The sequence below is a fragment of the Podarcis filfolensis genome (assembly GCF_964270895.1).
Source record: "Podarcis filfolensis genome assembly, chromosome: 3".
NCBI classification, from domain to species: domain Eukaryota; kingdom Metazoa; phylum Chordata; class Lepidosauria; order Squamata; family Lacertidae; genus Podarcis; species Podarcis filfolensis.
This window is the reverse complement of record NC_139606.1, coordinates 46,597,984-46,625,858: the sequence shown is the minus strand read 5'-3', so window position 1 is coordinate 46,625,858 and position 27,875 is coordinate 46,597,984. Positions and strand designations below refer to the sequence as shown.

The 27,875-nt window shown below is 41.3% G+C and overlaps 1 protein-coding gene across 2 annotated transcripts; it reads left to right on the top strand.

The window, feature by feature from the left end:
- Positions 1 to 1,433: 1,433 nt before the first annotated feature.
- Positions 1,434 to 24,412, top strand: GPR63 (G protein-coupled receptor 63). 2 transcript variants are annotated; one of them, XM_083608409.1, is made up of 2 exons: positions 1,434 to 1,889; positions 17,808 to 24,412. In XM_083608409.1, exon 2 carries the CDS (start codon positions 17,965 to 17,967, stop codon positions 19,219 to 19,221), a length of 1,257 nt encoding a protein of 418 aa, XP_083464535.1. In that variant the 5' UTR covers positions 1,434 to 1,889; positions 17,808 to 17,964; the 3' UTR covers positions 19,222 to 24,412. The 2 variants fall into 2 exon arrangements, with proteins under 2 accessions (XP_083464535.1, XP_083464536.1); XM_083608410.1 differs by lacking the exon at positions 1,434 to 1,889 and adding an exon at positions 13,204 to 13,255.
- The last annotated feature ends 3,463 nt before the right edge of the window (positions 24,413 to 27,875 follow it).

The window sequence follows — 27,875 nt, the reverse complement described above, 5'->3', positions numbered from 1 at the left end:
CTACGAGTGATCACCAAAGAAGAGAAGAAGAAGCTAAACATGTGTTGGACCACCCTGTCTGCTGGCAAGCTCTTCCTAATACTGTTGTAGGATGCAACAATATTATTGGGCAGTTGTTTTATGGCATAATAAGTGCAACCTTGTATTAATACATTATGTTCAGGGAACAGGGAAAAACTAAAAATGAATGGCCCTGATCTATAAATGTCCATGTGCAACAAAGCATAGTTGTAGAACCACTGCTTTGAAGAGAAGTGGCTGGAGAAGTGGAATTAAATCTACCGGTATATTGCACATCAAGTAGAGAGTAGGGCTACTGAGCAGAACACACTGCATTATTTTAACACCAGTCAGTATATGAAAGGCTATCTGAAAGCCATCAGAGTAGCACAGTTGGTAGAGCATGAGACTCTTAATCTAATGGGTCATGGGTTTGAGCCCTATGTTGGGCAAAAGATTCCTGCATTCCAGCCAGTTGGTTTTTATGATCCCCTTCCAACCAAAGGAGCCAACTTCTAGGGGCCAATGTCCCTTCGCCTCCCAATAAAATATTTGAGGGAGCCAGCCCGCCCACCCCAAATTGATAAGCACTGCCATTCAAATGGTGGGTGCAGCATCTTGTGATCAATATTTTATTCAAGTTGGCACCCCTGCTTCCAACTTTCCAATTCTATGCTTCTGTGATTCTGCGGCCCTGTCTGGGTTGTGTGTCCCTTTACTACCATGCATAGATGCCAACTCCCTAGGAGCACCCACAAAATTCCCCATAAAGGGGCCGGGCATCCACAAATTTTGGTGCCTGAGCCATGCACGCTGCATGGCACCCATGGCCCTGAGCACCTGCGGTCAAAGGGCCAAGTTGGCACTCCTGCTACCACACCCTAATTTCACCTCACAACTGAGATATTGAGATCGCTTTCGGCCACATCGCTATTGGGTTAGTGGGCAAAGCTATGACCATATGCCCTGTTCTTCTGAGCGTGAAAATTGCAATTAACAACTAAAAAAAAAAGTTTATGTACTTCCAAAAACACTGGCTGGTTTTTTTGTTTTGTTTTGTTCGCTAAGCCACCGCAACGCCTGGGGTTTCTCTGGCTGGCGACAGGCAAGAGACCCGTCGTCCTTCCTTCCTTGGACTCTTCTCTTGGGCACCTTCCCCCTCCCCTCCATGGCAGAAAAAGCCAGCGAGGCTCCGGCTCCGCTTCTCACGACACCGAGCCGGCCGCTCTTCTGCGCCAAAGGCAGCGTTTACAGCTGCGGCAAGAAGAGGCCCGCGCGCCTCGGAAGGAGCCTCGCGCCGTCCAGGGAAGACGGAGAGAGAGGTAGAGAGCGCGCCGGCTCGCTTGCGCGCGACGCTCGGGCGCCCCGCCAGCCTCCGCCCACCCGGGCCCCTTGGCTCCGCCCCGGGAGCTGGCGACGCCGGCGACTCGTTCATCTCGCCCAGGAGCGAGGCTGGGGCGGGAGGGGGAGCGGGCAGGTTCCTTCTGCCTTCCGCGAGCAGCTGTCTCGCCCGGATAGGCTCGCGGAGCGAATGGGGCGGCTGCGCTGAGGAGGGGTCGGCGGCTGCGTGGGTGGATGGGAGTGGGGGGGAAAGGCGGGCTGGGCTGAGGGGTAAACCCAGCCAGAGAGAGAGAGAGAGAGAGACCCCGCTCCAGCTCGCAGGCGATGCTCCTCACTTGCTGCCTTGGCCGTCTCCTCCTCCCCCCGGCTTGGAAGCTTTTGTTCTTCTCTCCACTTTGGGGCAGAGGCGAAGTGCTGCAGCCGCCGCCGCCGCCGCCGAAGCCTCGGCTTCCCGGGTCTCTTGTCCGCCAGGAAAGTTCCCGGAGGCAGCAGCCCTCGACTCGCGCGTCCGCCTGCCCAGGACCGGGGCTTGTTATTGTTGTTTTGAGGTGAGGTTAAATCTCAGGGGGAAGAGGAGGAGGTTGGATGGGCAGGAGCAGATGGAGCCGCGTGTGGCTAGATGGAGCGGGGCTCGAGCGAAACCTCGCCGCGATTCGGAGATGCTGGACTTGGGATCCTGTCCTCCTCCCCCTCCTCGCTCCCGACTTCATATCTTAGAGCACATGCTGCTAGGGGGTAGGGGAGGGGAGGTTGGATGTGATCTAGATACTCCTTCACCACCTTAAAGGGTAGATCTCTCCCCGCAGCTCTTTCAATGCATTCTTGGGGCGGGGGGGGGAGCAGAGATGGGGATGCACGTTGGTGATGGTGAGTGTGAAATGAAGGGAGCGTTGGATTTACCAGTGTGCGCGCACATATATTTATACATATACATCCACACAGACACAGACAGGGTGCCAACTTGAACAAAATATTGGGGGGGGGGAGGTAAGCCCTGCCCTGCATAATCAATCACAAGACCCGTTTGAATGGCAATGTCCTTCAACTTGGGGTGGCCCCCTCTAATATTTTATTGGGGGGGTGAAGACCTCTCAGCCCTTAGGAGTTGGCTCCTATGTATTCTGACTACAGAACCAAGGGATGGTATATATATATATATATATATATATATATATATATATATGTGTGTGTGTGTGTGTGTATGTATGGTGGTGCTATATGGATGGATGTGTGTTGTTTTGCAAGGTGCCAGAGTACTTTTTGAAAACCAGGAACCCAAATTAGGACCAGATGGATTCCATTGCCTTAATTTATAAAATCAGAGGTCTGCAGTAAGTCCTAGATGTATTGAGGACTGACGCTTCAGACTTCGGCTTTGGCCTTTAATTAATTAATTCCTGCTAAACCCTCCCTGTCTCAAATTAAACTTTGTCTAAAACACCAAGGGCAACTGCAGCATCCTTGGCAGTGATTAAAGAATTGGTGTGTTTAAGTCATTCGGGCACATTAGTTATTCCTTAATACACTTTCACTATCCTCTGTTGCTACAATCAGAGTTATTAGAACCAGAGTGGTAGGGAATTGCATGATTCAGATTTAAACCACATTCCCCCCGCCCCCGTGTGTCCTCCATGTTGGTATTCTGACTACAGAACCAAGGGATGGTATTTAGAAGCGAAATGATATTACTGTATGTACAAACTTACTCTTATGTGGTGGGTTAATAAGGGCTTTCAAACTTCACATAGTTATGCTGGCTTTCCTGAAGTGGTGAAATATTGAATCCTGGTTAAAAGGAGAGGAAGTCCTTCACTTCTGAATAGATGAGGTCCCTTAACCACATTTTTAAAAGCTGTTAAAAAGAGCTATAACAGAACAGTTTTATATTTTATATATATAAATAAAATACACACACACACACACACAAAACATCAGTATGTTGCTCCATAACATGAAGTTCTCTGGGCAGCTACAATAAATAAGGAGCAGTTTTTTTCACTGGACAGTGTTCAGTGGGACTTACTCCAGTGTAAGTGTGTAACCTGGGAGTAAGTCTCACTGAGCTTATGCATGTATGGACATGTAATGTAAAGCACTAATTTATTTCCTTAGTATGTGTTAAGTTTATCTTGTTTTTCTCCCTTTCAGTTTCTGACAGGTAAATCTGGGTTGACTTTATAGCCATGCATTCTGATTATTGAAAGGGGACTGTTTTTGTAGTCATTTGTCGGTAAATGTGAGGGGGGTGGTGGTTGGCAACTGCTTATAGGGTGAAATATATATATTTTAGGAGGTGGTGTAATTCAGGTAGGTGGTGAAGGCTCCCTGCCATCTTGTAAGGGAAAGTAAATTCACAGCTAAAATGTAAATGGTTGATTTGCTGGTAACTTCAGAACCAGGGTACTTCAGCTGAATTCAACAGGACATGCAATTTGATGTGCTTCAAACTAACCCTGTGAATGGTAATTTGGGAGCCCTATTTAGACGCATGGGATGTATGTTTCCTGCAAGTATGTCTTGCAGTGTTACTCTAGCCGGTATGCATGCTACTGTATGTAATATCAGAACATTTGAATTGTTCTATATTTCCTTATTGCAAAGCTTTTTTCTGGTGGCAGCGTGGTTTGTGATGCCAGAATGAATACAGTTCAAGTGTACACTACTTGCATATCACCACCTGTAAGTTAGTTATTTCTTAGAGCGTGTTGCTGCCTGAATTCATCCTTAGAGAGTTGAAATTCTACTGCAGCTTGCTAATGCTGTAAATTCTGCAATGACTAAGGTTACGTATAACAGGTAGGCTCTTTGATTAGGCAAACTAGTGAGCATATGCTTCTGTATAGTATACTTTTTCTGCTGTAATATTTTGGTATGGGTAATAACTTTTAGGAAAAGAGTTTACTCGCATTCTTTGTACTGAGATACTTCATGGAGATAAATAAAAGGCAATTTGTGAAAGCAACAATATTACTTTTTGCAGAACTGTATTTTAATTTAAAGCATCCCTCCAGAGTTTCTAACTCACCACATCAGGTGCAGCTTACCAGCCATGTGACCTCAGGGAGGCAACAAAACTTGGTGGGTTTTATCAAGCACGTGGTAGGATGCCTATGTGGTTGCTAGGCTGCATTAGGCCTTGTGGGTTGCAAGTGGTACAGGCATGTCAGAACAGCTCACTCCTGCTTTGTCATGAAGACTGCAGTGTGCATTCCCAAGAGGAATGTGGAAAACTTATTCTCTTTAACTCTTTTTATATATTACGTTTTATTAAGTTTCCAGGCTGCAGAGTTCATGACAAACTGTGTAGTAAAGAGAGAATAAGGCACTGATATAGTGTAGATTACTGCATTAAAACCACTTTTGAAGTGTTCTCTGGATGGGATTACTTCCAAACAAGTAACTACAGAATTACAGCCTTTCCCCCCATAGATTGGATAGGCTGTGTCTGGATCTCTCTTTAATAAGTGAGATAGATATTTCCAATGTTAATTTGAAAAGCCATCCAGTGTGCCTACAGTATGTAACTTTCCCTGTTGCACATATTCCAAATAATGCTTATTGCTTTGAGAGATGCAGGGGCGTACTAAGTGTGGGGCAGAGGGGGTGGGTTGCCCCGGGTGCCACTCTGGGGGTGTGTGTGACAAGATGGCCCCTGCTTCCCCCCAGCTGTAGAGATGCCGAGGGTGCGCGCAGTCAGTATGGGCGCTGCTTGTGCGGTGTCTGTATGGGCTGCTCTCACTGTGCAAGCGGGAGTCCATATGGAGTGTGCATGTGCAGCATCCCATACGGACTGCACACGTGTGGCATTCTGTATGGAGTGCGCATGCACGGCAGCCCGTACAGACGTCTCACGTGCGTCACCGGGCGGTTCCTCCACCACTGGAGAGTTGGGCAAGTTACTAAAGTGTATGACAGCATTTCATCCTATGTATAAGTGCCAGTAGAACATTTGGAAATTTTACTTCTTTAAATCATTCAGTAGCATTTTTGATACTTTTATATAATCATGGTTATTTTAGCAATGCGAGCAAGAGTTCAAAATCTTAAGTGGGACCTTACTCCCATGTGAGGTGTTTAGGATTGGGATATGAAGATCTAGTTCACCTGAATGCTTATCTCAGTTGCCATGACTTCATTGTAGGTTGTTCAGTGAGTTGTTTCTGACTTGATGATGTAGTATTAAAACGGTTAATTTTAACTGGTGGAAGGACAGGGCTAGCTAGCATGATCCCAGTCTGTGTTCCTGTGCTATTAGAGTAGCCTTAGGTAAAGATCCCATGAACTAGCAATCTTAAACTAAAAACTGTGGCTAAGATTTCAATCCATATACCTTTACTGCAGTAAATGATTTGTCATTACTGTATATAACATGGATATAAATATCCCAGGTTTTCCATCGTTCATTGTCCTGTTCAGAGAAGTGGAAGAACTATTGTTGCTTAAGTCTTGTCTTTGTTAATGCTCCCCTTTAGCCTCTCTGCTGATCAAAAGAATGCAGTTGGGGTTCAAATGAGCTGCACTATATCAATGTTGTGATGTGTGGGTATGACCAAATCAGTGGCTTTTCAGAAATCAGCCATTCTCCACATCAATCTGTAGTCTGTGCAGAGTTAGCATTCAAAGAATGGCCTGGGGACTTATGGCACTGTCACAAAATTAAACTTAAGCACATCTGTGCTGGTCAGTGGTTTGGGTGGGAGTCAGCGCAGAACACGAAAGAGATATAGATCTATAATAATTTAGTTCTGTAATTTTCTAGGGATCTCTTTTCCATGAGAGTTTATACTTCAGTAAAGAAGTGCAAACATTCCTACAATAAGTCTGGCTCCGAGTCTCAAAGTATGCTCCTTGCTAGTGTTTAACAAGCTATTTGCTTTTTATCACTATTTTCTCCTGAAAATTATAGGATCCGTCACCTTGTATAGCTGTATGTAGTCATAATGTTGCCCCCACTTTGGGGCTGTGTCGCTGCAATAAAATAATAATAAACTCTTGGGTTCCCAATACCAAAAAAGAGGAAGCTTACACACACAGGAGATGCACAAAAACATTTCAGGCAATATTTAAACCAGAAATGGGAACCTGTGACCTCCTGGCATTCTTGGACTCTAACTTGCATCACCCTGACTTTTTGCCAAGTGGGCTGGCATTGTTGGAGTTGGAGTCCAACAGCCTTAGGCACTAACATCTAAAAGCAATATGCTGAGTATTCAACTCAGCAGTTTTCTGGTTGGACAGTAATATGCAGATTTTTTCAAAACTACCAAATTTTCACCCACAACCTTTTATCTTGGAAACATCCCCGCTGCTTGTCTTAGTAGCTTCTGTGTATGGGCCAAACATTCACTTTCATCCTCAAAAAGGAAACCCTTGCGCAACACTCATTTCTTTTGAGTTTATTTAGCTTGTGCAGGAGAACTTCCTGGACGATTGCACTCTTTGCCAGTACTTTGGCTGTTAACAAGTGCATATTCAGAGATTCAAGTGTTGAGTACCATGAGTATTCAAACTTGTGTCCATTAACCTGCTTATTTTGCACAGTAGCCAAACTTTAGCATTCATCAATGGATAAATGTTTTTTTAAACAGGCTAGTTGTCTTTTAGTCTATGGCATTAAAGTGAAACTCTTAATGGCTTAAGAGGCCCTCAGGTCTTTTAAGTTAATAAAGTTTATAACCTTTCCAGACTTCCTGTTATGGACTGTATAGCTGGCAACTTGATTTGTGAAATGCAGAGTAATCAACCATCCAGAAGTCTTAAAGACAAAGCACACTTGGGCTGCAAGTCTGAATCTCATTATATGTATATTAGATTATACTGGAATCAGCAGGGTTTACACATAGCAGAATACAGTGGTAACTCAGGTTAAGAACTTAATTCGTTTTGCAGGTTTGTTCTTAACCTGAAACTGTTCTTAACCTGAGGTACCATTTTAGCTAATGGGGCCTCCCGCTGCCGCTGTGCCACTGGAGCACGATTTCTGTTCTCATCCTGAAGCAAAGTTCTTAACCCGAGGTACTATTTCTGGGTTAGCGGAGTCTGTAACCTGAAGCGTCTGTAACCTGAAGCGTCTGTAACCCAAGGTACCACTGTATAGGACTTCAGTCATAAATTTGTGGGCCAACAAATTAAAATGCCTTCTCCTTGACATTTTAGATTTGGAAGTGTGGGCGCTTTTTATTTTTTAAAAATAGGTTATTTATAGCACTTGGATTCTGATGTTACATAGTACAGCAGAGGACTGTACCATATGCTTATGTGAATCATTGATTCACCTCTAAGACCTTATTAATGCAACCTTTTTGGTTTAATGCTTAATTCATCTCTGCTCCAGTTGTGTTCCAGAAGTTTGTGCTGCCTAAGAATCTGTGTGGTTTTTTGATGCATCGGTTCAAGTATGGGATGGCTGAACCTGGAAAGAAGGAATAGACTTTGTTCCTATGCTGGGTTTGAGAACTATACAGCTGCAGGAGTATTTTTTTTTCTGGTGGGGCAGGAGGGATGAGAGTTGCTTCTGAAGGAGTAGGAAATCTAATACTGACTCAGTAGGAAAAAACTTCATTGATTCCTTCTGGCTTTTGAAATGGATACCATGCTGTGAAGATACAATATTACTAGTGCTTTTAGTATGGAGCTTAGTAATTCAGCCACAAAAGTGCTATGTGTGGAACTAGATTCCAGATCCTTCATTTTTGCCTCTTAGAGCAAGCTTGTTTTCTCCTGCACTGGAGGGTAAGGACCTGAACCAATGGCTTCAAGTTACAAGGAAGGAGATTCTGACAAAACATCAGGAATGACTTTATGATTCTAAGAGCTTGTTTGACACCTTCAGAAGGTGGTGGACTCTCCTTCCTTGGAGGTTTCGAAGCAGAGGTTGGATGATCATCTGCAATTGATGCTTAAGTTGAGATTCTTGCATTGCAGGAGGTTAGACTAGATGACCCTTGTGGTCACTCCCAGCTCTACAATTCTATGATTCCATGATAATAACTTTAGTAAAATAACCATTCTAGTGTGCATAGGACATTTATTTTTATGTTTTTGATGAGGGTCTAATCATACAGCCACCATCTGCAGCCTCCAATGGTACAGTATAGGAGCAGTTTTACTATGCAATGAGCTTTTTTGTCTAGAGAGTGTCTCAGTAACTTATAATTGAAATAAATTGTAAATTATCCTAAATGGTACTAAATCCCTAATGTAGCTGAATAGTTTAAAATACTTCTGCAAGAACAAATAAGTTCTAAGCTACTCTTCCATGAAATTATCTTTAGCCAATTTTAGGTTTTGTGTGTGTTACAAAAATGGCACAATAGCAATCAAGAGTAGGTTAGCTCCAGCTTTTTGTGGAACAAAGGCTTATCACCAGCTCTACCCAAATCCTATTTTAGCATCCGTATGCAGAATATTCTGGTTAGCTTTGCTAACATGTTTTATGCTATAAGATTTACTGCCCCAAAATGCACTCTGAGTAGCTTCAGGCAGTCAAAAGAAGTGTTAGAAAGGAGCACAGGTGAGTTGTACCTTCTCTCATGCTTGCTTAAACCATCTGAAGCTGAGACTATGCACCTGCATCCATAGGATGATGATCAGATCACACAAACACACACTTATCTCATAATGAAAGATGGTGTGGGCTCACTTACAGATGTCCTAAACAAGAGCCAGTATGGATTTTCCAATCACTGCTGTTAGTTTGGAACACTGACTGGCATGTTTAGTTATAATTTTCTGCAGCTGACTCACAGTATGTGCTATAGAGCAAGCTCCCACACCACCCTGAATCTGTGGTGATGGTGTAGGACTTTCTTCCCCCCTGCCCAGAGGCTCTGAATAGTCCTAGCCAATGACGACTCCTTACATTGCCAAATAGTTTTCTAAATTTGCTTCCATATTTTTTTAAGTACCATCTCCCAGTTTATTGTTCTCCTTCCTGCCTCCATATATATATTGTACAGAGCTTTCTATATTTTATTTAAAGTTGCATTAAGATTACAGTGGTACCCCGGGTTAAGTACTTAATTCGTTCCGGAGGTCCGTACTTAACCTGAAACTGTTCTTAACCTGAAGCACCAGTTTAGCTAATGGGGCCTCCCACTGCTGCCGCGCCGCCGGAGCACGATTTCTGTTCTCATCCTGAAGCAAAGTTCTTAACCCGAGGTAATATTTCTGGGTTAGCGGAGTCTGTAACCTGAAGCGTATGTAACCTGAAGCATGTGTAACCTGAGGTACCACTGTATGCAGAATTATGGTGTGATTTCTAAGTGTTAGGTGACATCTAGGATTTCCCCTTCCTGAATGGAGGTAGCTTTCTTCCACTGAATGAGGGTTAGGTTCACAAACAGGGTGCTTCTGTGAGTAGAAGCAAAAATGTTGGATATCATCTAAAATGCTGAATGTGTACTTACACTGGTTTTTCTTGTCTTAAGATAAGAATTGGGAACAGGCTGCAATGACCAATGCAGATTAAGTAAGGACACTCAGATGCAAACGTATTTGCGTCCTGCTACCAACTAAATTGCTTTCAGCATGAGTGTTTGAAAATGTGTTTCAGTGTCCATATCCACATTCTGCTTCTACGGCTTGTGCAACCGTAACTAGTACTGGATGTGGAATGACAATTTTCCAGTGACAGAAATGTCACTAAAAGAAAAGGAGAAAGAAATCCACACTGAAATGTAAAGGCAAAGTCTAGCGCTTGGAATGCTGTAAAGTGCAGGTGAGGGATTTATTTGCATTGTATTTTCAATCACAACCATTGAAAAATAAAAGCTTGATAGTCAGACCTTCTGACACCTACACCAGCCAGGACATATGATGTCAGTCAAAGCTCTACCCACATGAATACAATAAAAATGGGATACCATAGGGAAAATCTACTGTGCCAGATTATCACAGAATTTAGAAGGTAGTGGAGGTGGAAAGCGTAAGATCTATTAATACCATGATAATCACCACAAATGATCATAGGAGTGATGGATTTCAATACCTAGTCTGGTCTGGAATGAAGCAGGTGAAAAGGAAGTACATTTGGTACTTAAAGGAAGTAGACAATAGATGTAATTAAAAAGTGAAGGTGTTCTAGGGAGAGCCAGGGAGCTCTTTCCTGTCAAGGGCTGGATTTGCTAGGGGGAAATTATTATTCAGGGGTTGCATGCCACCAAAGGGAAGGATTCTTTAACCCTCTCTGCCAACCCCTTTTTACTTTCCCTCTTAGTTTCATTGGGAACAGATTATTGTTGCCAGAAATCTGAACTGATCACTTGTGTTGACTCTCCGCCTCCCTGCACCCCTCCATCTGATTTTGCTCGCTTGTCCTCCTGGTTTTCCCATCCTTCCCTCTGGGTGCTCTTCCCACCCAAGTCTGCATGAAAGCCAAGGACCACATGTTCCCTGTCTCTGGGCCAGGGCAAGAAAAGTGACAGAAGATAGCATAGAAAAGGAGAAGAGCCTGCAAAAGCAAGTGGATTCAGAGATGGGTATAATGGGCGGGTTGGGCATTTTGTGTGTGTGGCTGATAGCAGTATCAGTCTTGACTGTGCCAAGCACAGCTACAGATGGCATAAATGAGAAATGGTGGAGAGGGACAAAGGAGCTGAAAGCAGATAAACACACATGGAAAGTGGGAAGGTGTGTGGGAGAGCTGTACAGATCCAAATCTGAAATAACAGTGAAACTAAGACTCTGAGACCAAGAGATTTGAGACTACTTTTACTTTACGTGGCGGCCTCTGTACTACATGGCCAACTGCTTTTGAAACTGAGGGAGTTTCAAAAGCTGGTTATGACATGTCTGTTCAAAGAAAACAGACCCTTGTGTAAGCCTAATTAGTCCATTTTATCCCAAGTATGATCTGGAGAGCATTTGTTCTGTGTAATGCACTTATTCCTCATTTGCCGAGCAGCTTGTCCAATCGTAGCCCATTGAAACAAGTGGGAAGGAGCTTCAAAAGTTTTGCTTTGTTAAATTACATTATTGTAACCTTCATTCTACATCAAACTGAAGGCAGAAACCTCAAAATCTTTTGCTGTTTACTGTGTCTGGTGCCTAGTGTGCGTGTCTGGCAGAGACGGGTGTTCAAAATACTTTGAGCAAACCTAAACTGGTAGCTATTTAATGTTTCAGTTGTGGGCTGATCATAATAAGCATTTTATATATAATAATCCAGGCTCTCTCCCCAATTATTTACAGCTAGCCACACTATTTGTTTTATTAGCGTGATTAATTACGTTAGTGACTTTGCATGAGTGGTAGTATAAATTCCTTTGTAGTCTATTTCTGGTGTAGATAGGAACATGGTTGTAAAATTTAGAAGCCTGTAGCCAGATGGATTAAAGTGTTGCTAAGGAAACAGACTTGGAAATGAAGTGGCAGCAGACTGTCCACAGAACATCATGCTGTTTGGAACTGGTATTTTAGGTTCATGCAGATAGATAAAACAGAAGTATGAAATATTAATTTCCTGACTTTTTGAAAATACCATGTTAATTTTTATTGCTCATTAATGTATACAAAGAACTCTACATGCTTTCCCTGTATCAAAAAAAGTGAGAAGTCTACAGCAGTTTAAAGGGCACTCCAGTGGTTGGCCTCGTCTAGGTACATATGTGGTCCATCACCTGCTTAACTTAAGCAGTGATACGGGTCCCAGTTACATGTTTCTCAGGACTTAAGTGTTGAGTTGAAGAGCAGTGATAGTCAGAATGTTAACAGAATTTAATTCATCTTGAAAATACAAGTGACGTTTGGATCTGTTTAGCAACGTTGGAAGATGGTGACTTGCTCAAGGAAACTTTGTGTCTTGCCAGATGATGGGTAACAAGCTAAATTAGACATTTTTAAAAAATGAGGGATCAACCATTGCACATTTTTTTGCTCCCAGCAGTCTTAGATGCAATCTGAAACCTGTTTAGCACCTAAGAGAGCCTAATATGCATTTCTACTACTTTCTCCCAAATTCCATCTGTAGACTGACTAAATGCAGATTACGTGAGTTCAATGTCAACTGACATTTTTCTCCCTTGCTTGGTTTACCACCAAGCTTGATGAAATGTTCTGGAGCTCAAAAACTTGCACATTATTTTGTGTCACTTTGGGTTGGTTATCAGGCAACCCCCCCCCCCAAACAGTGTGCAAGGGTTTGAGTTTGGGCCAATGTGGCTTATGGGAATCTTTCCTGTAAGCCAACATGTCTACCTTTGCTATTCAAAAGGTGTTCCTTCCTTCTCAACTGATTCCTTGTATGTACAGGGGCAAAGCAAAACGACTCAGTGCCTCTTTGGGGAATATAGTTGAAGAAGGCCTTCAAGCAGGGAAGTTGCACACCAGGAAGGGAGCCTGGCTTTTTGTTACAGTTTGATTTTTTTATGTTAACTTCTATTCTGCTCAAGAGCTAACTTTATTTATTTATTTATTTTAAAATCATTTCGGAAATGCTTTTGGTATTAACACGAGGTGGAATTCAGCCCCACGCTCTTCCAGTCATTCCATCTGCGTGAGGGTTGCTGCTTCCCTCTGCACTCTGTTCTGGGGTATTTCTGCCCCCCCCAGCTGAGCCTATTGCAGAGCGCATGGGGGGAGGAGAGCGGGGAAAGCCCTGTCATGTAAGGTGGAAGTTCTTGCTAATGGGGTTGGCTAGGTGAATCACGCTCCCTGTATTTTCAACTGCACCAAAGCTGTTTTTTTCTTTGTTGGGTTTGGGGGCTTAGGTCTTCCCCTCCCCACATTGCTTAGTATTGACACTGCTACCATTCCCCCCCCCCCCATTTTTGCTTATCTGGAATTTTCATAGACTGAAAATCATTATTCTGTGGAATTTACTACCAAGCATATGTTCTGAGGATTGCATTTTTATTCATGTCAAGCAGGTGTTTCCTGTGAACCTATTTGGCATGGATTTCTGAGGAGTTGATAGGTGAGCATAGGATTTAGCTCTATTGTGTGTAGCCCATTTTTTTTGTTTCCTCAATTTGGTGGGAGAATGTTGGCAGTAAAAAAGTACAGTAGTTCATGTAATGCAAACAAAAGTTATGAGGCCTTGATCTCAATGTGAAGTGAAAACCATTTTGGGTGTCCTATTATGCCTTTTCTGATTGCATTCTTAATAATAAATGGTTATCTACTTTGCCTACTCTCATGCAGGCTGCAGTGTGTCAGTGGAATTTCTGTGTTTCCAGACAGAGTTATTGTTGGATGCTGGGCTGAGTGCGGGCATAAAGCCCATTTGAATCTAGAGGGGCTGCTCTGGAGTAAATGGGCTGTGGATCATAGCCGCATTATGCTGATGATTTGCTGATGCTGAATTGCCAGTATGAATCCAGCAGTTTTGAGAATGCTCACCAAACTGCACTGTTCCATACTATAGATCTGTAAAATCTATACATTTTATATATTTATAGTCCCACTAGGACCTGGACTGTAAATTTCACAGATCTATAGGCCAAGACAGTGTAGCTACATATAATTGTTGCCACCATGGATAGGATATAGACATCAGTGCTGTCCAACCAGCATTCAGGTCCGGGCTTTTGGCTAATGCCTGATTTGGTTGACTGTTGGGGCCGGGCTTGCTTTGATTTGCTCTGCCTATAAAGTTTGAGAATCAACTAAGACTGCAGTCCTTTAATAGCTTACCTGACAGTAAGGCCCATTTAACTTCTGATTCTTAACGCCTTGTGAAGATGTACATTGTATGTTAAACTGTGATGTTTAGAGACAAGTAGTGAATTATATACAGTGGTACCTTGGGTTACAGACGCTTCAGGTTACAGACTCTGCTAACCCAGAAATAGTACTTCGTGTTAAGAACTTTGCTTCAAGATGAGAACAAAAATTGTGTGGCAGCGGCGTGGTGGCAGCGGGAGGCCCCATTAACTAGAGTGGTACCTCAGATTAAGAACAGACCTCCAGAACGAATTAAGTTCTTAACCCGAGGTACCACTGTATTTCCAGTACTACTGATAGGAATAATTGTTTGAATCTAGTACAGAAACTATATGACATGCTGTCTTGATGTTTTATTAACTTTTAGCCTCTATGATTGCAGGCAATGCTTTAGAGCAGTGCATAAGCCCCTTTCACATGCTAGGGTCTTTTCACCAGCATAGTGATCAGTATCTTCCTTCATGATATTGTCCATAAGCATCTGGGTTGGAAGAACAGCCAGTGGGGATGGACTTTTTATGGTAACAGCTCTTACTAGAATAGATTGAAGCAACTTCTTCGGGAATTACTGAAGATGTTGGCTGTAGGGGAAGCTCTTCTAAGTTCTGGCAGTGCTGAATGCTTGCTAGCAGTCATGTTTCATACAACTGGCATATTGGACTAGTCTGTGAGATACTATTGCAATTTATTGCTGATATTTACTTACCTTTGTTCAGCAGAACAGCAATGATAAATCTTTATTAGTAATTACAGGATGTCATCTGTCCAACAATCTTTGACTTCATTTGAGCCACAAGCATTAGTCTGTCAATTATTGAATTAATGCTGAAACAAATGAAAGAGCTGCCTAGGCTGATAAGTTTTTGAAAGAGAAAATCAAATGGTGATTATCTCCTTGAGAATGCAGTTTCCCCCCCCCCCATTAAAATTTTATTGTTCTTTTATAATCTCTTCCTTCATAAATTGGATGTACGTAATAATGTCATTTACTTAGGTCACAGAACTGGGGGAGAAAACTTCTAAGATGGCTTCATGACCCCTTTGAGCTATTATTTCCCTTTGAAGGGAATAAGAGCCTTCCTAAGTACCCAATTTAATTTTGTTTTTATGGTTACATAAATAATAGCAGTGAAAGGCTTGGTATAGGGTGCAACTGACTGCTCTTACAATCCATCGACTCAATTTTTAAAAACCAGCACCAGATAAACATTTTTATCCCAGGTAAACAGTATCTTGTTCATGAAGTATAAAAGAACATACAAATAGTTTTTAGATGACAGGTTGAAACAAGTTACTATCACTTCCTTCATTTTATCTGAATCTAATAATGAAGTTCAGCCATTATATAGGGGGAAATGTGTGGGAATGCATTAGATACTTGCAACTTGGTGGTCTTTGGACTGCCACTTAGACTGCAATCCTGGCCCTGCTTACCTGGGAGTAAGTCCCACAGAATACAGTAGGACCTACTTCTGAGTAAACATGGTTAGGATTGTGCTGTAACTCAACTTCATCTTTACTGAAGATTTTGGTAAAGATTTTACTTTTATTTTTACTGCAGATTCATGTGTTATGGGACATTGTACCACTGCTGAAATAGGTCCTACATTTTTAAGGCTATGCTTGCACATTGTGGCTTTTACCGCAAAAGCGGTAGTTGTCACAAAAAGTCGCTCTTCCGTACTGCTGCACTTACAAACATGTGCGCACAAACATTTCCACTGCTCTATGAGACATCACCACAGCAGATCTCAAGCAGGCACACAAAGATGGCTTAAGAAAGTCATTGGTTCCCAAACCATGGACCACTTGGAATTTGCTGAGTGTCTTGGAGGACCACTTAATAATTTTTCTGCCTCTTGTAGCAATTGTAATGAACTGTACTAGATGCTGTATATGGAACACAGTTTGGAAACCCCTGGCCTAACTGATTCTTCATTCTCCAGGAGTGAGGTGAATTTCTAGACCTTCTCCCTCTCCTGGTGCTATTACATTAATTCACATGAACTTTAGTTCAGTTGAGCTTACAGACCACCTATGCTTCAAAAATCAAACACTACCCTGAACTGGGACATCCTTGAAAATAATCTCAGCAATATATGCCAAGTCTCTAGTTTCTTCACTTAACCTGCTGGTTATTTTTACTGACTTGCCCAATATATGTTACAAAGAACTGAAGCACATAAGCAGAAACGGCTTCCCCTGTTTTCTGTTATCTTTTATTCTTCACCTGAATTATTTGTTCCTGTCATGCTACCTTTTACATCACTCCCCCGTGGGCTACTGCTGTTAGTCTTCCCTTGCTTCTTGCTGTATTATTTGAGTCATAGGCCTTTATGGGAATTTGTTGCCAGAGATTTTTTATGCAACTCATTGCAACTAAAAATAGCCCAAATTTCATTTCTCTTGCTATTGTAGATTGCATATTTAAGCTCTTTTTCGGGGGGTGGGAGTGGAGAAAGAAAAGGATAGTCTTGGTTGAAATATACCTAAAATGGTTTGCTAAATCTCACTAAAGTTTTGAAACGTCTTGCCATTGTCCTCATGTTTATGCCCCAGTTAATTATTAGCATTAGGACATACTCCATCAGCATCGATATCAAAGCTGGGTGAAATGGGAAAGAAAGGTGTGTATATGTGAAAGTGGTTAATTGCAGCTCATAGTCGTTTGTAACTGCTGCTTTGGAAATGGGTTTTACTTCAATCTAGCTGTAAAGCGGGTATGCAGGCACTGTTGGTGGTGCCTGCAAAGTTCTGGGCAAGGAAGCACTTTTGAAAGGGGCATCTAAAGACCCATGGGGGTTGACATCACTGTGACATCAAGCCAAGTCCCCAGTCCTGCTGTAGACCATTAAATTAGCTACCCTTCATGTGGTTTGTATGTTCCCATTAGACTACTACTAACATTTACATGACAACTAAAGGAAAGTATATCTGACAGTAGTATCGGTTTTCCCCACAATACACAAGAGCCCACCTTGTTTCTACTCTACAACACTACCTGCCTATCTAGGGAGGAGCAGGGGTGACAATCAAGTGGATTCCCTACAGTGGGGTGTACATTTGTTGTCCTTCTGTCAGTATATCTGCACATAGAGAATCTGTCAAAAACAAAACAAAACCCACACAAAAGTCTTCTTAATGGAAGCATGAACACATTTGTTACTCTTCTCTAGTACTCCAGTGAACATCTGCAAAGAGTATAGCCTGTTACTAGAGAAAGAGATGACTATTGGACTTAAATTGACTTGCCAAAATTTTGTTGACTTACTTACTTACTTACTTAATTTATTTATAACATTTATATACCACTTGATTATTGGAAAAAACCCTCAAAGCAGTTTACAAGAAGGATAATAAAATGATCACTAAAAATTTACAACTGTAGTTTAAAACTTACAAAGTTAAAATCACAATAGAATAGACTAAAATGAATTAATACTCACACAGACTTCCTAAAGGTCTCTACTCGCAGCAGAAACTTGTCTGAAGAAAGTTGTGCTGCAAAGGGGTTCTTGCTCCTAAATTATGTCTGAATGTGCCTTTGCAAGGTTCTCAGAAACAGAATCTCACAGGACAATGCAATAGGAAAGAGAGGCTACTATGTACTTTTTTTTTTGGTACTTTAGGCTTTACTTGTGCAGCTCTTCTGATCATAGCCATATGCAGCACTGCATCCTCCCTTGATTTCTGTAGTAGATGCTTCCCCACCCCCAACTTTGTCTTCAGTATGCGTTAACACTAAGCAAAAGCAACAACATTATACTCGCGTCTAACCTTCTAATTCCTGCTTGATTTTTCAGACCAAAGCACTGCCATGAAGGGTGAAGCTTTACTTTCCCCCTGCTGGATCTCTAACTACGATTTGGGGCATGGCCATGGATCATGACACCACCCTTATATGCTAAAATGCCTTGAAGCCTCTTTATCTCTCCCTTGCATTCTGCTCTGTGGGAAGTGATGTTTTTTTCTGCAATGCTGACGTCTGCTCATTCTGGGACATTCAATGCAACTTTTATTGTCTATGAAAATATGTACGCAAATATCACCACCCCCTCCTTCTTGGTTCGTAGTGGCACAACGCAGCCACTGAAATATCACTTGGGTGCCATGGTTATCACTGAGGTAACTACTCTGACAACCAACACTACAACTGCCCACCCATTGCAATCGGGCTCCAAGAGCTTAAGCCTGCCGCTCCAGGTAATTCTTTCTGCTGCCATGATATTTATACTCCTCGTTTCTTTCCTTGGCAACCTTGTTGTCTGCCTAATGGTCTATCAGAAGACTGCAATGCGATCGGCTATTAACATTCTCCTAGCTAGCCTGGCTTTTGCAGACATGTTGCTTGCTGTGCTGAACATGCCTTTTGCTCTGATAACTGTCATCACAACCCGGTGGGTTTTTGGGAATATCTTCTGCAGAGTCTCGGCCATGTTTTTCTGGCTATTTGTCATCGAAGGGGTGGCCATTCTGCTTATCATTAGCATTGACAGGTTCCTTATAATAGTTCAGAGGCAGGATAAGCTGAATCCATACCGGGCAAAGTTCCTCATTGCTGTCTCATGGGCTGCAGCCTTCGTAGTTGCTTTCCCACTTTCTTTGGGAAATCCCAACCTGCTACCTTCCAGAGCACCTCAGTGTGTGTTTGGCTACACAACAAGCCCTGGCTACCGTGCCTATGTGATACTGGTGGTACTGATTTCATTTTTCATCCCGTTCTTGGTAATGTTGTATTCTTTTATGGGCATCCTCAACACTGTACGGCACAACGCAGTTCGCATCCACAGCCACCCAGATAGCATATGCCTCAGCCAAGCTAGCAAACTTGGTCTCATGAGCCTTCAGAGACCCTTTCAGATGAACATTGATATGAGCTTTAAAACTCGTGCCTTCACCACCATATTGATTTTGTTCATTGTCTTCATAATCTGCTTGGCGCCCTTCACCACCTACAGCCTTATTGCCACATTCAACAGCCACTTCGATCAGAAGCACAACTTCTTTGAGATAAGCGCTTGGCTCCTTTGGCTCTGCTACCTCAAGTCTGCCCTAAACCCATTGATTTACTACTGGAGGATCAAGAAATTTCACGATGCATGCTTAGACTTGATGCCGAAGTACTTCAAGTTTTTGCCACAGCTACCTGGTCACACCAGAAGACGTATCCGGCCTAGCGCAGTATATGTGTGTGGGGAGCACCGGTCAGTTGTGTGAAACTTGCAGCAAAGGGACACTTGTTCTTTTTCTGATGTACGTAAATTTTGGTGGATTGAAATACAATGGCTTCTTTAGCTGCCATGTTTGTAACTTTAGTACGTATTCCAGCTACCATGTGCAATTTCAAGAGAGAGATCATATACTGGAGTATATGACTAAACAAAGATATTGGCTACAAACCCAAAAAGCTCCATGTGCACAAAGGAAGAATAATGCAGACAGAGATTTCTGTTTGCCACAGCAGCTTCCACTGCTGCAGTTTAGGTTCCTCCTTCAGCAGATACAACTTCAAAGAAAACTCCTGCTATGTGCAGTTTCCCCCCTTGCACACGTGTAGCTTTCTGTGGATTGTGGCCACTACCTACAGCTTTCTGCAGTGGAGAGGAAGACTTATTTGAATTATTTCTCAAGTTTGATGCTCAATGACTGCAGGTCCACTTAATTGTAGATGTTTTTAATGCTGCTATTTTATGGTACATTGGGCTGAATACTTACTTTTTTAAAAAAATAAAGGATGTTACTGTTTTATGCCAACATAGGCCGCATATCCACTATGTATTTAGAGCAGTATCATACCACCTTAAACAGTCATGGCTTCCTCCAAATAATCATGGGAACTGTAGTTTGTTAGGGGTGCTGAGAGTTGTTAAGAGATCCCTATTCCTTTCACAGAGTTACAATTCCCACAGCTCCCAGGGAAGAAGGATTGATTGTTAAACCACTCTGGGAATTGTATCTCTGTGAGGGAAATAGGGATCTCCTAACAACTCACTGCACCCTTCACCAACTATAATCCCCAGGGTTCACTGAAGGAAGCTATGGCTCTTTAAAGTGGTTTGATACTGCTTTAAATGTATAGTGCAGATGGGACCATAGCAGAGCCAAAAGGTCTCTATTTAATTTAACATTTCCAAGAGTTGTAGTGATATTCAAAATAGATTCTACTTATCTTTGTGCACTTTAAAAAGAACTGTATAGGGGTGTTTTGTTTTTGTGTGTTTTGTTTCTTCCTGCAAGGGTTTAGTTTTTTATCCAACTTTTGTAGTGTTTCAGTAAACAATCTTTTAACAAACATTGTTTTCAGAAGGATAGGTCTGCAAACACTGAGTTTATGTGAATCTCAGAAGCTCAGTGCATGTCGCTCTAACTGAGGCTATACATAAATACATTCATTGTGGTCCAGCAGAAGTTAAACATGCTTAGGTCTCATTGAAACCATAACATTAAAATCTATGAATTTTTGTTGCTGAAGCACATGGGATTTTGTTTGGGGTCCTATTGATTTCAATGGGATATAAGCATCTTACATTTCTATGAATTTTACCTGTTCTGTGTCATAGGCTGAGCCCTGACCAAAAACAATTGATGCCATATTGCATTTTTTAAAGTACAGTGGACGCTTGGGTTGCGAACGTGATCCGTGCGGGAGGCACGTTCGCAACCCGCAGTGTTCGTGACTTATGTGTCTGCGATTCGGTGCTTCTGCACGTGCGTGAAGAGCAATTTCGCGCTTCTGCGCATGCGCAAGTGCTGAAACCTAGAAGTAACCCGTTCTAGTACTTCCAGGTTCGGCGCGGTGTGCAAACCGAAGCGTCTGTAACCCGAGGTATGACTGTATACAAATTTCAGGATCCAAAGAGCTACTTTATGTATATACCCAGTGGAAAGTACCATTATTCCTTTGGAATGCCAAGCCTCTAAGTCCATGTCACAAACTGTTTCTGAAACTGCCCTTAGTTTCAAGGGAGATTTGTCACCTGGGATAGTGGTGCAGTTGCTTGAGAAATGTTAGAACAACTCTCCTTTGTGCCTGTGGAACTAATTGTATGGTCTTTTGGATCAAAAAGGAAACAGTACTAACTTTTATTCATAAAGGGACTAGATCTCCACAAGGTACAAATAAAAACTGTTAATATATTGGAGCTATTATTAATGCACTGATTTCTTCTGTATGAGAGGTTTTTGGAGGAGGGAATTCTTTTAAAAAGCTTTAGAAAGTGAGAGTAAGCAGGGGTTTCATACTTCCACAGGCATTAATAAGTTATCTTACTTGCATTATCAACCAGATTTAATTCTTCTCCCTCTTTCTTTAGTCAAGCCATTTTGTAGGGTTGCATCAGTTACCAGCTTTACTTGTCTTGATGTTAGCCCTACAAACACCAGGTCCTATTTGAGAAAATATGAAAAAAAAGTATGGAAAATTATGTTAGGAATTACTCGAGAATACTTGCGTGCAATCTGTTAAATGAACTTAAAGATGCCAATATATTAAATCTATCATCAGTTCTACTGTAGTTTACAAGAGGGCTAGATATGTTTTTGTTGGGGTTCTTTTTAACCTAATTGATTTCTTCAGTGGCAGCAAATGACATAACTGAAAACCACTACTTGGTCAAATAGGAAGAAGCAATGCTGTTCCTCTGAAAATTAAGTATATATATATTTTAAAGTTGTGTTATGGAAGAACATTTCATAGACTGAGGTGTGTTTGCTGTTGATGCTACTTTACCTAACTTATTTTTACTGCAGGGAGAATTCATTGCCTCCCATTAAATCTATTACTAAATGTTATCACTCTCTAACAAAGGAACTTGTCAATGCTGTCAATAACCAGTGCCATTGTTCTGTCTTCCAAAGGAAAGCAACATAACCCACCTTTATGTGGTAACTGAAAGGGATCCTCACCTTAAAAGGGGCAGCAAGGATGTGCTACTGATCATGCTTCTTAATATCTATAAATTGAACTTGGATATCTGAGCTGGGCAAGCTCTACAACACGTAGACATCTGCGCCTAAAAGCTTCCATAGAAGCTGGAAACCTATTCACACAGAACTAAAAACACAGGCTTCCCTAGCTTGGACATCCATGCGTAGTGCAGTGAACCATATACTGTGGGAGTCCTGTAATCGGTTGGCCATCTTCATGTGATTAACATTTGAATGGGGGCTATAAATGCAATAAAATATAAAGCTCCAAAATAGAGAGGGGAGAGATATTGGAATTTGTAGGACATTTGTTTTTCATGTATTTCTGGAGAGCAAAATGTTCTTGAAGTTCTAGCAGCAAGTTATATGCGGGAAAACAATCTTCCTTCTAGTAGTGCATTTATTTATTTTTTTAGTTGTATCAGAATATATACTCTTTACAGTGCCTGAGGGATCAGGTCTTGCACCTCCCTATGTAATGCAACCATGTGCATTGTATTACCTACAGAGACAAACACTGGCCTCACTTTTCTGTCTTACTTTCTTTATGGGTGCAGGTTAAAGTTCAACACAGCCAGCATATCTTCATACATCGTGAGACAGTTTGGACATCTCGTCCTTTGAAATTGTGGGGTGGTTCTTACATTAAATGGCAGTGTAAGGTATACTCGGGTGTAAATTAGTACTTCTGTTCCTGTGACTGGAAAAGTAAAAGTAGAATGGATTTAAATTTGACCAAATAACACATACCAAACTTCACTAATTGACTACAGTGCACAAAAAAAATGCTGAAAGGTTTAGACCTTGACATTTGCAGGAAATATTTCTCCTTAAAACTTTTGCATTCAGAAAATAGCTTTCTTATGATGATAAGGCTTTCCTTTGTATACAGGATGATTCTGTAAACAACAAGCATTCTTGAAGCATGAGCCTGTTGTGTTGACTTGGAAGCAAGTCTCACAACATGCAATGGGTCTTGCTCCCAGGTTATGCACCTAGGATTGCAGATGCTGTCTTCAGCCAGCATGTCTTGCTGCACTAGATGGAGAGGGTATGGCTATGCTTATGCTGTACAACTGTGAATTTACTTTGCAACAGAATTTGGTATCTGATGCAGTATATGACAGCCTGACTTTTTTTAGTGGCTTGGAAGTGAAGAAAAAAAAAATCCTGTTTCAACAAAAAGGTTGGAAGCAAGAGGTGACTAGACAAAATGTCTCTCCCTCATTCTCTCTCTCTCTCCCTCCCCTCTCACCTGCTCCTCTGGTCTTTGTTCTCTGGATTTTTAAATTGTGCTGCACTTGGAATAGGTAAATATTAAAAAAGATCTTTGTATGCTAGGAAAGCTATTAACAGGATACTGTGTGTTAAAGGAAAACGTGAGCATGTGTGATTTTAAAATGTGATATTGTGATATAGCACCATTGGCTCTGTTGCTTTTCACATGCTGTTTTAGAACAGTGCCTTGTTATTTTGGGATGAATTTCTATATCCTCTTACACTTGAGAAGCTTTCACTCCTACTGGTAATCAGCTGCACACATGCATACATTTACACTTCTCTAAAGTTTACACCCGTGTTTACAGAAGTCATTTTGTATGCATTTCAGAAGGTAACAGTGAAGTAGAGATTCCCCCCTCTCCAAAAAAATAAATAAAAATGATGTAAATCATGCCATTAATAAATTTTGGTAAGGACTTTTACCCTTTGTTTATTTTTCAAATACATATTTGCTTGAAGTTCCTCCTTTTAATAATGGGGAAACAAAAAAGGGAGGAGATTGCAGTAGGAAGATCAAACTGAATGTGATTTTTAAATATATATATTTATAGCTATCTAAACTACTTGTCAAAACTGTCATGGTTGTACAAACCTGTTGCTAAAGGGGGTTTTCACTGCAAATTATTGAGGGACATTGTACATGCCTTGAGGGGATTTACTACTTTGTGTAACCTATTTTGTTTGTACAGAGAATAACAGTGGTGTTTCTTCTCCTCCCCTTCTGTTCGGTATTTTTATATATTTTTTAAAATGAATTTATGCATAAGTAGCTGCCCGAGTTTGATATTCTTTCATATATTTACCACCTACAGTTCATGAAACACTGTCCTCACAGAAAGATGTATTAGTTTATTTTTGCTATATGGCAACTAAGCCAATATTATGCACTTGTTGCAGGTGAAAAAGCTATGAATTTCTAAAATCTGTTACTTTTTAGAATTGATATTGGTTGTCAATGAAATGAAATGGTTTGACTTTCCTTTCCTTTTTCTTCTTCACAAAGCCAGTATGGATAGGGACACCTCAGATGTAGAGTTCTAAACTAAAGGTGAAGCGTGTGTGATGTACATATATTTTCCTTGGAAATAACAGGAAAACAAAGGGGGGAAATGAACTTTGTCTAGCAGTCCAGAAGGAGCCTGCTAATGTTAACCAATCATGTCTATTCTTGAAATGCTGACTATTAAAAATGTTTTCATAACAATTCAGTTTTTGTGTTTTGTTAGAAAAATCAGAGGCATGGTTTTAGAGCCTTTTGAAGACTAGTATCTAATATAAGCAATTCTGACCTTTCAAATTTCAAATATAGCAGTAAAATACTTCACAAAAGATTGCAATGTGTCAGGTGGGTGGAAAAGACAAGTGGCACTTTTTTTAAAAAAAGTTTCCAAATCCAGGCGCTCTTATTTTCATGTAGATTTCCTGTTCAAGTCCCCAAGAGAATCTTTTTGCCGCACAGTGGAGTTGTCCTAGGTGCTGAAAAGAACGGGCAGTTCCAGGTGGTGTTGAGCTCAATGGGCTACTTCATTCACTGGAATAATAATTATTAATAATAATAATTTATTTATACCCCACCCATCTGGCTGGGTTAAATAAACATAGGAAGTTTCCTTACATCAGATCACACTATTGGTATGTCAAGCTCTAGCTGAGTTTTGCCTGTGGGCAGAAGTTCACCCGGATGTCAGGCAAAGGTTTTTCCCATTACCACCACCTTTTACCTGGAGATACTGGGGACTGAACCTGGGATCTTTACACAGCATCTTGGCTGATGCCGTAGGATAAAAGGAAATGATTAATAAACCAGGACAAACATTTTTATAAGTGGTCTCAGCAGTGCTGCTTATAACCATTGTAGAAAAGGGTTTGGGATTCCTCCTTAAAGCGGATAATTGATTGTGCATCGACCAGAAGACTTAACAGGAATTTGTATCTTTCATCATGGTCACAGCGTTTCACTAACAATTCCAAGTGGCTCCATGTCCACAGTCTCTGGAAGATTTTAGAGCTTGCCATTCATCTAGCTGTAGCTGAGTAATTAAAAATTGTTCAAAGTAAACAGAATGTGTGCCAGAGGCATTTGTATCATGTTGTATGATTCATTTTCTACACAAAACAATGACCTTTATGACTCACTCAACTTTCTGTTTGTGCTACTTTCTTCTCCTGAATATCAGAAAAGATAAGAGCTGTTCTGTAATGGGAGGTAGCCAAGATTCCACTGGGATTAAGCAACCATTTGTAAAATTTAAGAACAAAAGAAGAGTCAGATAAATAAGATAGATAAGATAAGATCTAGCCCAGCATCTGATTCTCAGTGATCAACCAGATGCCTGTGAGAAGCCTACTAGCAGGGCATAAGTACAGCTGCACTCTCCACTTGTGATTTCTAGCAGCTGGGATTTGTAGACACACAATGTCTGGTACTGGAGGCAACACACAGTCATTGATTGCCTTATCCTCCAGGGATTCATCTAAACCCCTTCCAAGTTTCTGGTTATCACTATATCTTACAGTGAATTCTATAGTTTAAATATATACACTGCTTGAAGAATCACTTCCTTTTGTTGTGAATCTCCCACTGTTTAGCTTTGTTGGATAACCTTGGGTTCTAGTATTATAAAAGAGACAAAGACGGAACCTCTCTTTATCCACTTTCCCCATAATTTCAGCATGTTTCCCTTTTCTTTCCTTTTCCCTGAGCTTAAAAGTCCCAAGTGTTGCAACTTTTCCTCATGAGAGAGTTGTTCTAGTACCCCTTGATCATTTTGGTTGCGCTTTTACAGCTTTACAAATATCCTTTGTGAGATACGGCAACCAGAATTGTACGCAATATTCAAAGTGTGGTCAAACAAAACATTTGTGTAAGTTATTATATTCACAGTTTGAAAATGGACCCTTTTCTAATGATTCACATTATGGAATCACCTTTTCCACAGCTGCTGCACACTAGATTGACGTCTTCATTGAACTATCAGCAGTACTCAGTCACTGCCAATTCAGATGCCATTGGTGAAATCCAGTGTATTAGGGATTTTTGTTCCAAAGTACATCACTTTGCATTTGCTTGCACTGAATCACATATTAAATGTCTTTAGCAAACTTGGTCATGTCACTGCTATATAAAATATGAACCTATTAACCACCCCCCTTTTTAAGTAAGTGGGGTGTATCTTAATTTTTCCATGGATGTTAGTTCTGTCTCATTTCATGCTTAACTAATTTCTTCAATTACTGTTGCTCCACCTCTTTACCAGATTACTCTTTCTTTATAATAAATAATTTCAAAACCATGTGGTTAACTTCCGCAGTTGACTGATTGGTGCAGCTTATTTCTCACCGCATATTTTAGGTTTGCTTGGCACATTTTAGTGACATAACATTACAAGCAGAGGAAGTTATAGTCAATTTCCTCCTAATGTGGAGCTGAAGGCCTTTCTTGTTGCTGGTGCTCATGGCAGGTTGATTCTACACTGATCCTAATAAGCACTCTCTGAGGAATTCATTATTTTGAAACCCATGCCTAATAAGAGATGTTTTGTGCTTTTGAAGTTCAAACTAATTTCCACGAAGGCCGCCATTGCTAAGCAACAGATTCTGTTTGGTGCCTCTTGAGGGCAAAGGCTACAGTGCCTATATGATGTGAATCATAGTTAAAGAGTCCATTAAGTGGCACTAGGGCTGCTCTAGTAAGGGAGGATAAATCATTCTACAGTGCTCTAAAACCACTGCAAATGATAAGCATACCAGTGAAAATGTCACTTAAAAAAAATAAACAATCTTATTATTGTCTCGGAAATTGTCATTGGTTGAGTTAATGTGATGTCATGGGAATAGTCATGAATATTCTGCTAAATGGGGAAACTAGTCAACAAATTATTACAATAGATTACTACTATCTATTGACTTTACAGCACATCTTTCCTCCCCAATGAGCCCAAGGTGGTCATCAGATACACAATTTAAAAACAAGAACAAAGCAAAAACATTATAAAACAGTTAAAACATTATAAAAACAATTACAATTTAAAACATCTGAAAGTAGTTACAGTTAGAAAACCTTTCATCCAATGGCAGCGACATCAACAAGGCCTCACCTGCCTCTCATAGGGTCCAATATGGCTGGTGTTGGGGAAGGCATATACCTTCAGTATACCTGAAGGAGCATCTCCACCCCATCGTTCAGCCTGGACACTGAGGCCCAGCTCCAAGTGCCTTCTGGCAGTTCCCTCAATGTGAGAAGTGAGGTTACAGGGGACCAGGCAGGGGGTCTTCTTGGTAGTGGCACCCACCCTGTGGAATGCCCTCCCATCAGATGTCAAGGAGATACAGAACTATCTGACTTTTAGAAGACATCTGAAAGCAGCCCTGTTTAGGGAAGTTTTTAATGTTTTATGTTTATCGTGTTTTTAATATTCTGTTGGGAGCCGTCCAGAGTGGCTGGGGAAACCCAGCCAGATGGGTGGGGTAAAATTATTATTATTATTATTATTATTATTATTATTAATAATAATAATAATACATGGGTCCCAAGCCACTGCAGTGCTTTCAGGAACTGTGTCACATGGTCCCATCAGGTTGCCCCAATTGCCATCCAAGCAGTCCCATTCTGCACTCGCTGCAGCCTCCAGACCACTTTCAAGGGCAGCCCCATGTAGAGTACA

Bases quoted from the DNA above. Each gene is read 5' to 3' on its own strand.
- GPR63 (XM_083608409.1), top strand. From the start codon at position 17,965: ATGTTTTTTTCTGCAATGCTGACGTCTGCTCATTCTGGGACATTCAAT.